This window comes from Pseudonaja textilis, chromosome 11, assembly GCF_049901715.1.
Source record: "Pseudonaja textilis isolate UNSWEBS1 chromosome 11, rPseTex1.2, whole genome shotgun sequence".
Lineage (NCBI taxonomy): Eukaryota > Metazoa > Chordata > Lepidosauria > Squamata > Elapidae > Pseudonaja > Pseudonaja textilis.
The window spans coordinates 20,027,164-20,040,252 of NC_142000.1; the positions used below are offsets into that span (position 1 = coordinate 20,027,164).

A 13,089-nucleotide genomic window follows, 5' to 3' on the forward strand; every position below is an offset into this window, starting at 1 on the left:
AAGAGATAGTTACTTTCTCTCAATTTCAAAAAGATAAAAGGAAAGCACACTCTGTTATCCATTATTGTGAAATCTACACCGGTTACTCCTGGTCAACCAGATAAAAAGAAGGATCAATATTTAAATCTGATTAAGAATCTTGGACAATTTAAAGTCTGCATATCGCTTTGTATCGTTGGCTTTAATAGAGGTTATGGATGGTTAAAAACAAGCCATCTTTTGATTGACTTCCTGTTCTGGGCTTGGACAATATAGGAAACTCCTATGATTTAGGTAAACTGATCTAAAATAGGAAAATTGTGATTAAAGTTAACCAGCATCTCAACTATTGTATGGTCTAAACATGTTAAAATAAATTAATGGCATGGCTTAGCATGGCATATGAGAACGTCTGGAGAATGTGCAGTAAAGGCAGCTTTAAGCAAGGAAATATGGCCTTCATCCAACCCCAGACAAACTTCTTTTGTTCTTTCAATTAATTTAACTTCTACTTAGCATGTGGCAAATCTACAATTAGCTCTGAAATGAGACCAAAAAAAAAAAGTTCTTCTCAAATAAACGAAGGGAAGATCCCAAAGAGACCATCCAGCTGCCTTTGCCAATGTGCTTTCCGTTATAACCGTTTCCATTTAATTACTCCAGAGCTAACTTGTTTAAAGCAATTCCGTGGGCCTGGCATTCCCCGCCAGGGTAGGGAAGCATTGGGGCAGAAAAAGTTCCCAAAGAGGTATTTTTTGCAGAGGGAAGGGATGCAAAACTGCCATAAAGTTTGACATTTGAGCCCTATCTCGTGGGTTTTTTAACATTTGGAGAAAATGGGAGTTATAAATCAACTAGAAACGCTTTTTTAGAAGAGCGCAATTAAAATGCACCAGGACACATTTTCCTTTTGGAGGAGAAAGGCTTCCTAACTTCTCCTTTTAAAAAAAAGAAGAAGTAAGGAATCGATTAAACCAAGTTGAAAAAGACAACCTATAGGAGAGATTCTTCAGGTACTGAAGGGTTCCGAAACGCAGATCTTTCTTCCATTTGCCTCCTCTTGGCACTTTCTTAAAACAGCTTTGAGAAGGGATAGGAAACCGCAAAAAAAAAAAAACACCCTTAGACCTCATCACAATATTATTATTAAATTAATTTGCTGCCCATCTTGGCATAAGGGTACTTAGGCAGCTAACAACAATAATATGCTACTAAGATATGATTTATCCTGACTCGAATATCTGCTTTGGTTCGTCCAGCACACTAACCAATAAACAAAGCTACAATGGGTGGGTTTATCAACTTGCTAAGCCCAAAATAAACCAGGAGGATGAAAGTTTGAAAGAGAAGGACCAGGGGAGACATGGTAGCAGTGTTCCAATATTTGAGGGACTGTCACAGAAAGGAGGAAGGGGTCAAGCTATTTTCTAAAGCACCTGTAGGCCAGACAAGGAACAATGGATGGAAACTGAACAAGGAGAGATTCAACCTGAAATTTCTCGACAGAGAGTGATCAGCTGGTGGAATAGAAATTGCCTTCAGAAGTTGTGGGAGCTGCATCACTGGAGGCTTTCAAGAAGAGATTGGACTGCCATTTGTTAGAAAGGTGTAAGGTCTACTGCTTGGGTTGGGGGGGGTTGGACTAGATGACCTACAAGGTCCCTCCCAACTCTGTTAATCTGTAAATCTAGAAGTTTAACCTCACACCTGCCATGACTGCTTCAAAATCTGCTTTCCCTGCGTCGTTCATTCAAAAGGAACAAACATGGTTCATTTGGGCACTTCACTGATAAGATTCTGAGTGAACCGGTTCCAGACAGGTGTGACTTTTTGCAGAATAAATTCTGCAGAGCTGTATAGAGATTGGTTTTGTAGGATGAACTGTATGCAGGTAACCTGCAATCAGAGTCTGAAATTTCTGTTCCTAAGCAAGGCAGCTATTCAGTGAGTCTTGCCTCGTTTTACGACCTTTCTTGCCACAAGTTAGCAATATGGTTGTTGAATGAATCCAGCTTCCCCGTTGGCCTTGCTTATTGGGATGTCTCAAAAGGAGATCACATGACCCCGGGGTGATGCAACAGTCATAAATATGAGCCAGTTGCAAGTGGTCGGATTTTAATCACGTGACCAAGGGGATGCTGCAACTGTTGTTAAGTGTGAAAAACGGTCATAAGTCACTTTTCAGTGCTGTTGTAACTTCAGTCACTAAATGAATGGATGTAAGTGCAAAACTACCTTTACGGGAAATAGAAATTTGCTTTCCTATGTCATAGGATTAACATCAGCAAAGTTTTGTTCTTCTTTTTCTAGTTCTCTTCAAACTGCAAAAGAATGGTTCATAAGCCAACTGTGGAAGACTTTATTGGGCATTAAGGAAGCCTCAGGGAACATAATGGATAGCAGTAAGATCCCTTCATAAAGCTCCGTATCCCAAGAGGTTCTGCTAAATACTTCCTCGCTCTTTCCACTTCCTTAAAATGCAACCACCCCTGAGTTTTAAGCCTCGTTGTTCAAATTCCCAAATCATTTACAAGTCTATGTGTCTTTAGCTTGCTCTTGGGAACATAGGCATCCCAGCTAAGAGCTAAGTTGCAGGATGAGCTGATAATTAATCCCTGGTAACGTGTTTGTTTTTTTTGTTTTATGGCAGGCTGCACTTGATGGATGAGGGGCTAGTAATAAAAGCTCAAGGACGGCATGTTGACCAGTAACAAACTGTCCATTGCTGGAAAGCAGGATGGTGGCCTGTAGCATTGATACTGCAAAGCAGAGGGCAGCCTAACAGCTAGGAGCTTCCGTTGTGACACACAGCACATTTATAGAGCCATTGTGAGTCAATGACCTAATAGGCTCTCCTGCTTGAGCAGGGGGCTGTACTAGAAGACCCCCAAAGTCTCTTCCAGCTCTATTCTGATTCTCTGATTTTTCAAGGTGTATTTCAGCACCATGGATAGCACCCTGGTTAGGAGAAGCGCTGCTCCGTTGGGTCATAAGTGAATCTTTCACCCAATCGGCCACCTTTTTCCATTGGATTTGGCATATTTATCCACCTATCGAGTCCTTCTCCAGGACCTGGCAAAGGCGGACTTGGTCATTGGAGGGGGTTAAAGGTCACAGATTGTTAAGCTGTTCTAAGGAAAGCTGCCTTATTGCTATTATAGTGTGACACAGATTCCCCGGTTTGACACTCCAGCCATCTCAGGCAGCCAACGTGAAGCCAAGCTGCTTCCAGGAAAGTAATGGCACCTAGATCTTAGTAAAAAAACAAGGTATTAAAAACAAGATAAAATTCAGGGCCTGCATTCTGTAATTGCAGACAATTGTGCGCTAGAGGGCAGTATCTGATCTACGAGTGGATTTAGATTGAAATTTCCAAAAGTTGAGACACATCAAGCAGGTCAGTCAAGGAGAAAGCAGCAGTTGATTTTTTTCTGCCAAATAAGTAAGCACCTTAGTTACTAAGTAATGGAGAGAGAGAGACAGAGAGACAGAGAAAAAGAGAGAGACAGAGAATCACAGAGAGACAGACAGAAAGACAAAGAGAGAGAGAGAGAGAGACAAGAAAGGGAGTCAGAGAAAGAGAGGAGAGATAGAGAGAGAGAGAGAGAGAGAGAGAAAGAGAGAGACAGAGAATCACAGAGAGACAGACAGAAAGACAAAGAGAGAGAGAGAGAGGAGAGAGACAGAGAGAGACAAGAAAGGGAGTCAGAGAAAGAGACAGAGAGAGAGACAGTCAGAGAAAGAGATAGAGAGGAGACAGACAGAGAGAGAGAGAGACAGACACAGAGACAGAATAGGCCTGATAGAACCTCCAAATCCAAAGTGCTTGTGATAGTATCCATAAAGGGAAAAACCCTACAGCCTACAGAACATGACCTCTGCTTTCTCTCTCGTAAGAGAGAGGAAGAAAAGAAAAATAACTTGTCCAGCTAGGAGTCAGCATGAAGGAAAGGTTAAACTTTTCTCTGAATGCTGAAGACCAGATGCAAATCAGGGGATTTCTACAGATGGATGGATTTGTAAAAGGCCTTTTGGAAGTAGCAACATGATGGGGATTTTATTGGATGAGTAAATCCATCTTCCTCTTTGGCTCTACTGATCTCCATGAGATGCCTTCCCAAGCTGAATGCTAACGAAGCCATTAGCTTGCTGACATTTAAAAATGAAATTAGAAAGGATAAATCTCCCAAGTATCTTTTGACAGGGAATATGGCACTTTCTCTGCTGCGGAGGCAAAGGAACACAATCTAAGAGTTCCGTTAATATCTAGGCCTGAAATCCACTTTGAACAAAGGCTGTGTGTTTCCTAGAAGGAGGGGGCTCTGGGAATTGGAGAAGGGGAACAAATCAATGGGAATATTTCAGAAATGAAGAGCAGGATTCCTTCCCGGAATCCTCTAACATCGATCGATCACAACAGGTTTGTAAAAAAAATGCAAAACTGCACCCATGTTCCTAGGGCACCAATGTCAGCCCATTGCTACTGCACACAACCAATGTTTTTGCTGAAAATTGTACAAACTATGCCTTGTGGCCTCGTGGTTTTTAAGCAGAAAACTTATATCCTTAAGATCGAACCATATTGGGGGTTTTTAACCCTTGGGGAGAAAAGATTTATCTTCAACACCATCTTCCCTTTGGAAAAAAAAGCTTTTCTGTTCAGAGAATAAATCTTTTTTTCTTTTTAGCAGAACACTTGCAATAAATTGCTTGGGATATGCAAAATATCCATTAATTGGGCAGCCTCTGAATGCAAATTCCTCTCCCTGCAGCACTTAATCTTTATACAGGTTTCTGAAGTCCCCAAAATATACCGCAATATTTCATCCTGTCATATCACCCGAGGAAAGTCATTCCGGGGGGGTTAAGAAGTATTCTTTAAATCCTTTGTGTGTGGATATAAAACAGCTACAAGTGCGACTGTGGCTTTTGCACTTTGAGTCTTTATTAATAACACTTTCTGTGAATCAGCTGTTTAGCTTAAACAAAGGCTCAAGATTCTGCTGATGAAAACGTATATTGGGGTTATTTTTTCCCTTTGTTGGCGAACGTTTTGGATAACTTTATCGATACTGTCTGTTGGAACCAATTACAGGTAGTCCTTGACTTATAAATGGTCACTTAGCAAGCATTAAAAGTTACGTTAAAAGGAGACTTACAACCAACATTCAAAGTTTGATGGGTCATCCACCCAGTCATATCACCATACTTTGGGTGCTTGGTAACGTGGCCACCTTTAGGGATGACAGCAGTGTCTTGTAGTCACCTGACAGCATTTTATGGCAGTTTTGCCCCAAACTGTCACTTGTTTCTGGTTTTTCACAAAACTGCTCCCCTAGTCAACCCTGGGTTTGATTAAAAGCTCCAGTGTTTGCTTTATGGCCACCACACACACAAAAAGGTTAAAACAAATCAGGTTAGTCACATGTCCAACTCATTTTGCAACCATTGCAACTTACAACTGTATTGGGCAGGCTCTATTACAGTCGTAACTCGAGGATTTCCTGTAATTTATTTTGAGTGATTCAGTATTTTATACTTCCAGCTTTCCAAGAAAAGAACAAAATTGTTTATCAAATGATGATTTGGAATACCAATATTCTCCTGTTTCTGGAAATATTCTTAGGGAAGAATATTTTTACTGCTCCTTAAATCTAGTTCACTGCCACTTTTTAAAGGTGAGTGTCCTTCTTGGAGAACTTCTGCTCTGGACTCGCGTCCTGGAAAATGTTCGTGAAGTTCTCCAATTTCTCGGCAAAACCTTTAGCCAAGTTTTTCCCAAAGGAGCTTTTCCAAAAGGCTAACAGGCCTTTCTCGTTATTTTTTTTTTCCTTGAAAACTTTTCGCTTCTCATTCAAGGAGCTTCTTCAGTTCTGCAGAATGAACGGAATTCTGTACCATGAACTGCAGAACGAAAGAAGCTTCTCAGATGAGAAGCGAAACATTTTCAAGGGGAGAGAAACCAAATTGCAACAGGATAAGCAAGAGACTGCTGTAAGTTTCATTGTCACACATGGACATATAGGAATGCTTTTCAACACACACACACACACAAACACAAACTCTCCAAATATCAAAGCTAGAAAAATAACTTGCCGGAAACTCTACTTTGCAAGTCAGCATTGACTATCCAGATGCTTCAGGGAAGCTCAGAAGCAGATGGAAAAACGAAATCCTCCTGTCATTTATCCAGAGCCGGTAACATTAAGTGCCTCTAAAGTTTTGATAGATCCTAAAGGCACCAATTCCCCTTTTGCAGCCATTAAAGCCTGCAACGATTGGTCCGGAGGGAAATATAACTTAATTGCACAGTAAATAAAGTGCTTTTACTTTCTCAGCCGAAAACCTGCCTCCGAACCACCACTGTGCATCAAGCAAACTGGGAAAGAGACTCCAATTACATCATCTACGATATAGAGAAATATTTAGTGCCATTTTAGCATTTTATTTAGACATGTTTTAACAGCAGGATCTAAGAAAGATCTAAGGGCTGGTTATACAGGGTATTATTTCAAACCGTCTGTCTCTGCTTTTTCTTATAACACCATTAGGATGACTTCACCGACAGGTCGAAAAACAATTATTCCGATGTCGCCAGCCATCACAAGGGTCTTGATTTTGTTTTGTTTTTCAAAAAATAATAATAAATGGATCTGATGATTAAAGTGCTGCTCTTCAGCTGTGACTGAATGTGAACATTTCCACTAAACTCTTAAGAATACCGGAGATCTCTCTTTCTTTTTCTACTCTGCTCCACTTAGAAAAATTCAGCAGAAATTTTAAAGTGAGAGAGAGAGAGAGAGAGGAAACAAGATTGTTTTCCAAACAGCTGGCTTCTGTCCCTATTGGCAAGATGCCTTCTTAAAAACTTAAAACTGGCACGTGGGGTAGCGGGTCAATTCTCCCTGCAACTCAGGGAATTTGCTGTCCGCATTTCTCTTAGAACAGATCCATAAATATTAAAGGAACAAGAATCAAGGAACCTACAAGCAGCCTAGAACTAAGGAGAAATTTCCGGACAGTTAGAACAATTAATCAGTGGAACAACTTGCCTCCAGAAGTTGTAAATGCTCCAACACTGGAAGTTTTTAAGAGATGGGATAATAAGAGCTGAAGACCCAAATTTGGAAGGAGGAACAGAGTTCCCAATCAAGGAAAATATCTACTAACACCCCAGTGAGATCTACACAATGGAGCAAAGGACCCACCGTTCATTTTTTTAAATGCTCCTAACCTTTTTTTGAAATGAACTCACACCCAGGAGAGGCAAGTTTACTCTGCAGCTTTAGGAGCTAGGCAATAATGCTCTAATCCGCTCATGTCCTCAACAGTTTAGCACCCCAAGCGCGGACTTTTCTGCAAGAAGGCCGCACAGGGTAACTTGAGAGAGAACTTTAGCAGGTTTACAACCATTGTCCATGTTTGGGCTGAAATTATACATCTTCCTGAGGTTTGGAGTTGCAACCCCAGCGGATCGACCTCGATTGCTGCGCACTTATCACAATTCCATCAAACTCTGGACTTCTTCGGCAGCGATTTCTAAATCCATCAGAGGGAGATTTTGTTTGGACACTTGTAGAACCAAAAGTGCATTTTCAGCCGTGATTTTATAAAATCGCATTTCGGGCATTGAAACAGCTTCAATATTGGATGGACCTAAGCAGCCATTTTGCAACTACCAAGATGTAAAGGGCAACTGGCACTGGACAGAGTTCTATTGGTCATCCTTGAAAATAAATGTGCATTTTATTATAAATCCAAGGAACTGGTCTTCATACTTAGAACTATAAGGTGTACCCACCCAATAACAAAATCCTGTTACCAGGCCAATATTATTGACAGTTTATTTTAAAATGATTAACTGTTAAATTTTTCAATCATCAACTTCCTCAAATCGATAACTGAAAATGAAGAAGTTACAGCTCAAGGGATCCAAAATGGATTGTTTCCTACTTTAAACTTATTACTAATAGAGTAAAAGATCTGTAGGTGACTCACAACACATTTTCATCCTTGTGCACAAAATAGGCAGACAGAAAGCACAACACTTTCAACCCATTAAGTAAAGGGAATTACAAAAAAGGAACCAAGAAAAGGAAGCATTTTTTTACATCCAAATTCACAAAAGTCCACTTGTATAGCGTTAACATTGTAGCTGACCCGACAAGCTATCAAATTGTTTTAATAATTGAAATTAGTATAGAACGTGTCAATTCCAAAAAGTATGTGAAACTCACAATGCATAAGAAGTCAGAATAGAAATGGTTCCAAATCTAGTTATACAAGGTACATTAAGAACACAAGTTCTACAGCAGTAGAAAATTGCTTTTACACACTAGTCGTTGGAAAAATAAAATAAAACCAAAAAAAAAATGGTGTCTGGAAACCAGTGTAGGCTTGTAAAAATGTCCCTTTTCTGTAGCCATCATAAATTATTGGCAGGCTGTTGAAAGAAAGGTAGAACAATTAGTAAAGATTGTCAGAAGAAAAACCAGTCACATTCCTAAGTGAAATTTTAAAAGGTTGCATTCTGTACAGTCCTAAAAAGATATACTTACCTCATTCAGGCATTTTAAAAACTCAGGGAGTACTTGACATTACTAGACCAATTTACGTTCATTTTTAAGTGTGTACAACTCTATTTTTCCCCCCCTCTTATAAGCAAATAAAACAAATAAGAAATCCCTTGATTTATGAGTGTAATTGAGGCTGGCTTGGAAACTTATGTCCTGACCGGATGTGTCATTACAATCTTTTCTGCAATGGTTGCTAAGCGAATGCCACTGCCCTTAAATGAACCCATTGCAAGGTGATGCAAACGGCCATAAATGAGGGTCAATAGTTGAGTATCCAAAATGTAGTCAGTCATTTGGCCACAGGAGAGGAGAGGCCAACTTCGTAAGTTTGAAACCAGGTTGCAAGTAGCTTTGAGGGACGGAGTTATGTCTGTCATAACCAGAGGTCTCCAAACTTGGCAACTTTAAGACTTGTGCACTTCAACTTCTAGAATTCTCCAGCCAGCATAGCTGTTGGCTGTGGATAGATGGCCGAAGAATTCTCTAGCATAGCTGGCTGGAGAATTCTGGGAGTTGAAGTCCACAAGCCTTAAAGTTGCCAAGTTTGGGGACCCCTGGTCATAACTTACCAGTTAAGTTGAGGGCTATTTCTTCTATCACATGCAGGCTGAGAGCCTATTTATTTATTAAATTTCTGGGCTGCCCATCTCCCCTACAAGGGGAGTCCAGGCAGCTTATTATAAATTATAAAAGTAGGTGAAAAGTAATTTCAAAGATTGGTAATCCCAATCCAGCCTCTGAGAGCCATCTCAGTCATCTCACCCCCATTTAATCTGCAGGAACATCGAGTCATTTGTGAGTCATCAAAGGTTGACTCGTCCTTCCGTCCTTCCAAGGTCGGTAAAATGAGGACCCAGATGGTTGGGGGCAACACTGCTGACTCTGTAAACTGCTTAGAGGGGGCTGTAAAACACTGAGAAGCGGTATGTAAGTCTAAGTGCTATTATTAATAAAGAGCCGTGGTGGTGCAGTAGAATGAAGTATTGCAGACTAACTCTGCCCACTGCCAGCAGTTTGATCCTCACCAGCTCAGTTTATTCAGCCTTCTATCCTTCCGAGGTGGGTAAAATGAGGACCCAGATTGTTGGGGGCAACATCGCTGACTCTGTAAAAACTGCCTAGAGGGGACTGTAAAACACTGAGAAGCGCCATATAAGTCTAAGTGCTAGTGCTATTTCAGAATCAAGCTCACTTGAAGTCTTGGTGGGGGCCGCTTTGCTTTCTCCTCCTTCCAGCTCCTCCACTCCGGCCTGGGTCATGAGATCTGCAATGTTCTTCTCCAGGTCGTCAATGCGGCAGCTCATGTCATCAAGTGAACCCGAGTTAAGTAAAAATCCCACCTAGACCAGGGAGGGGGGGGGGGTCTTCAAACTTCACAGCTTTGAGACGTGGACTTCAACGCCCAGAATTCCTCCTCCAGTCATGTTAGCTGAGGAATTTTGGGAGTTGAAGTCCACAAGTCTTAAACTTGCCAAGTTTGAAGACCCTTGGACTAGAGAAATGCAACCCCCTTTCAACTCTAGATCACGGCATCCGCCTTCCCAAACACGCGATTGCCATTTTAGAGAGCCAACGGGGAACCCAGAACGAAGTCACAAGCCACACGGCATTGTGCTTAATGACACGCAGTGATCTGCTTAACAACCACAAGCAGGAGTGACACTGAAAGTCAGTGTGGTCGTGACCTTACACTTTTAATGAGCACCCTGCTTAATGACAGATTTGCAATTGTTAAGCAAGGAGCACCTCTACATACATAGCAAGATTCTTTGATATATGTACATTATTTAAAGGGAGAAAGTGTCCAACATTTGTCCCAAAGATGCTTTTTTTGCCCTCAAGAGGCAACTGGACTTTCTGGTTTTGCTTCGAAGACATTTCATTTCGCTTCTCATCCAAGAAGTTTTCTCAGCTCCGACTGGATGGTGTGGAACAGAAGGATTTATACTTCCATTACATCACTCTGGTGACTTCGAGGACACAGGTAAACTTCCAGGTGGCCTCAACGACCCTCTAAAAGGATGCAAATGATCAGCTGTCGGAGAGGAGCATCAATCCTTCCATTCCACACTATCCAGCCAGAGCTGAAGAAGCTTCTTGGATGAGAAGCGAAATGTCTTCAAAGAAAAATCAGAAAGTCCAGTTGCCTCTTGGAAAAAAAAAAGACGTTTGGAACAACCGTGACCTGGAGGACTGAGAATCTCCACGTCCAACATTTGCATACTGACTGCTAAAGTTGTACAAACTTTGGGCAGCACCTTTGGAAAGTGCAGTCGGGGACCCTGGCTTTACATCCTCTCCTGACACCGGAGAGGACGTTTTTTAAAAGAGAGGCAGAATGAAACAAGGGCACAAGCATCATATTATTCCCATGCAACTGCCACAGGGCGATGCGGCTTTTCTTCAGAGGGGTCTCTCCCCCCCCCCCCCCCACACACACATGAGGGGGGGGGGGGTTGTCTGGCCCAAGGAAACCACGTGGCGAAAATCTTCCTGGTCTTGGGGGGTCTTCCTCTGATTTCCACGCTCAAAAGGATATTCCTGCCGATGATTTGGTCCGACATGATCTGGAACTTGTCCTGCATTTGCTGCAGGAGGGTCTGCACCTGATGGGAGTAGGGAAAATAATAATAATTTGGTTTTTAAGCAAGAAAGTACCTTCTTCACACACACACACACACACATATATATTACAAAATGCAAGTGGGTCTAAGTGTTCCCAGTGGCTTCCCTTGCAAGCAGCAGGAGGCCTGGCCCAAACTCTGGGGCAAAAAATAAATAAAAATAAAGGCCACCTCGAAGTCCCCTCCCAGGCGAAGGACAACCTTGGAGGAAGGCAAGGGCCACATTCTCCCAACCCGGGAATGCTCTTAACCCGAGTTGGTCGTATGAAGGCTAAATGGAAACGCTCTTCAGCATCCCCCCCTCCGTTTCCACGGCAACCGAGCCCGCAGCCTTCCGTCGTATCCAGGGCGACCCCAACGGCCGCGCCCAGTTCCCTAGCAACGCCACCACCGCCCTCTCCCGTCTCCATGGCAACTCCTCCCTCACCCCCCCCGCCCGTCAGGCTCCCCGGCGACCCGCTTCTCCGCCCCCAGCCGAGGACGCTCACCACAGCCGTGAGGTCCTGCACGGTCTTGGGATCCGTCTCCGCCATGTCGATCCGCTGCGGCTGCGTCCGGCTCCCGGTCACCCGTCCAGGCCCGACTCCCAGGCGCTTCTGGCTTCCTCCACGAGAACACCGGCCCAACCGCGGGGCTCTCGCGCGAGTCTCGCGAGACCTAGGCGCGAGAGTTGCATTGTGGGGAATGAAGTGATTTCCTCGGTCGGGACACTAGCGGGCCTTTTAAGCTTTCTTCACTGACCGGTGGGTCGGGAAAACATAAGGACCCGAACCCTGTACCGCTGTGTCTCTGGGGATGATGTGAATTGTAGTCCCAGCGAGGGGTTCCTCCTCGAACCAAGCGATGGGGGCGCTCTAGCCCTTTGCCGTCTCTATTGCACTGGTCCAGAGGCCGGAAGTTTCCTATCCAGTAGTTCGACTGGGAGTACTTTGGCCAATCAGCAGTGCTGTCACGTGGCTAGACAGTTGCAGGAGCATTCTGGGAAATGCAGTTTTCCTTTGGGCACAGTGCATGAAGAGGGCTTTTCCCTCCCATCACACTTGCAAAGGAAGGGATATTGGACTACAATGACCATGATGCTCTGCCAAGAGGATTGGGGGAGGGGAGGGGGGCTGTTGTCCCTGAGTTCCACTTGTTTTGGACTACTACAGTTCCCATCAATCTCAGTCCACATGGAAAGAGGATGGGATCATGGGTATTGTAGTCCACAGCCTTTTCCTTTCCAATCTGTAACCCCACCTTGAGCAATTTTATATATGAAAAAGATTTCCTGGTTGAACTAGTTTGGCAATAAATTTAAATATAAAAAGGCATTCGACTCTGCTTATCTGTGTATGTCTATTAGATTTTTATATACATACAAATGTATGTGTATATAAACATAAAATGCAGAATAAATATTGAGCAATATAGTTCTAGCTGCATGAAAATCAGGAGGATTAATATGTTTGTGTGGAGCCAATAATGTAGTTAGTTCCAAACTAAGGGACACATTCAAGCTCAACTAATAAACTTTGATGTTTGAAAGCAGTCCATGTTTATTAGATTAGACCACACAAAGTTTAAACACATCGTTCTGTTGTATATTTTGAGGACAAATATGGGCGCAAAAATAAACAATTGCAATGGAAGAATTTGGGGGAAAGATTATGCGGGGACTGGCATAAAACTACTCTGAATATATTGTTTCTTAAACTTTTTTCTCTCTGCAACCCTTCCCACTTTTAAAAATTACAAAGGACCCTACAAAATATTGTATGTGTCAATATTTACTGTGCTAAAAAAGTAAACTGTTAAAATGTGGTAACTTTTTGTTTCCTTTTTGTAAAATGTGGTTACTTCCATTTCCTTTGGCTGATGTTTTGCCCAAAGAAAACATTCCTTGTTTTAAGACTTTATTGTACGCATTG

General features: G+C 42.5%; 1 protein-coding gene across 1 annotated transcript; it reads right to left on the reverse strand.

Moving 5' to 3' along the window:
• Positions 1-7,706: 7,706 nt before the first annotated feature.
• Positions 7,707-11,829, reverse strand: HSBP1 (heat shock factor binding protein 1). Its single transcript, XM_026714003.2, has 4 exons — positions 11,668-11,829; positions 11,095-11,161; positions 9,748-9,867; positions 7,707-8,422 (listed from the first exon to the last, which is right to left on the reverse strand). Exons 1-4 carry the CDS (start codon positions 11,710-11,712, stop codon positions 8,412-8,414), a joined length of 243 nt encoding a protein of 80 aa, XP_026569788.1. The 5' UTR covers positions 11,713-11,829; the 3' UTR covers positions 7,707-8,411.
• Between the last annotated feature and the right edge of the window lie 1,260 nt (positions 11,830-13,089).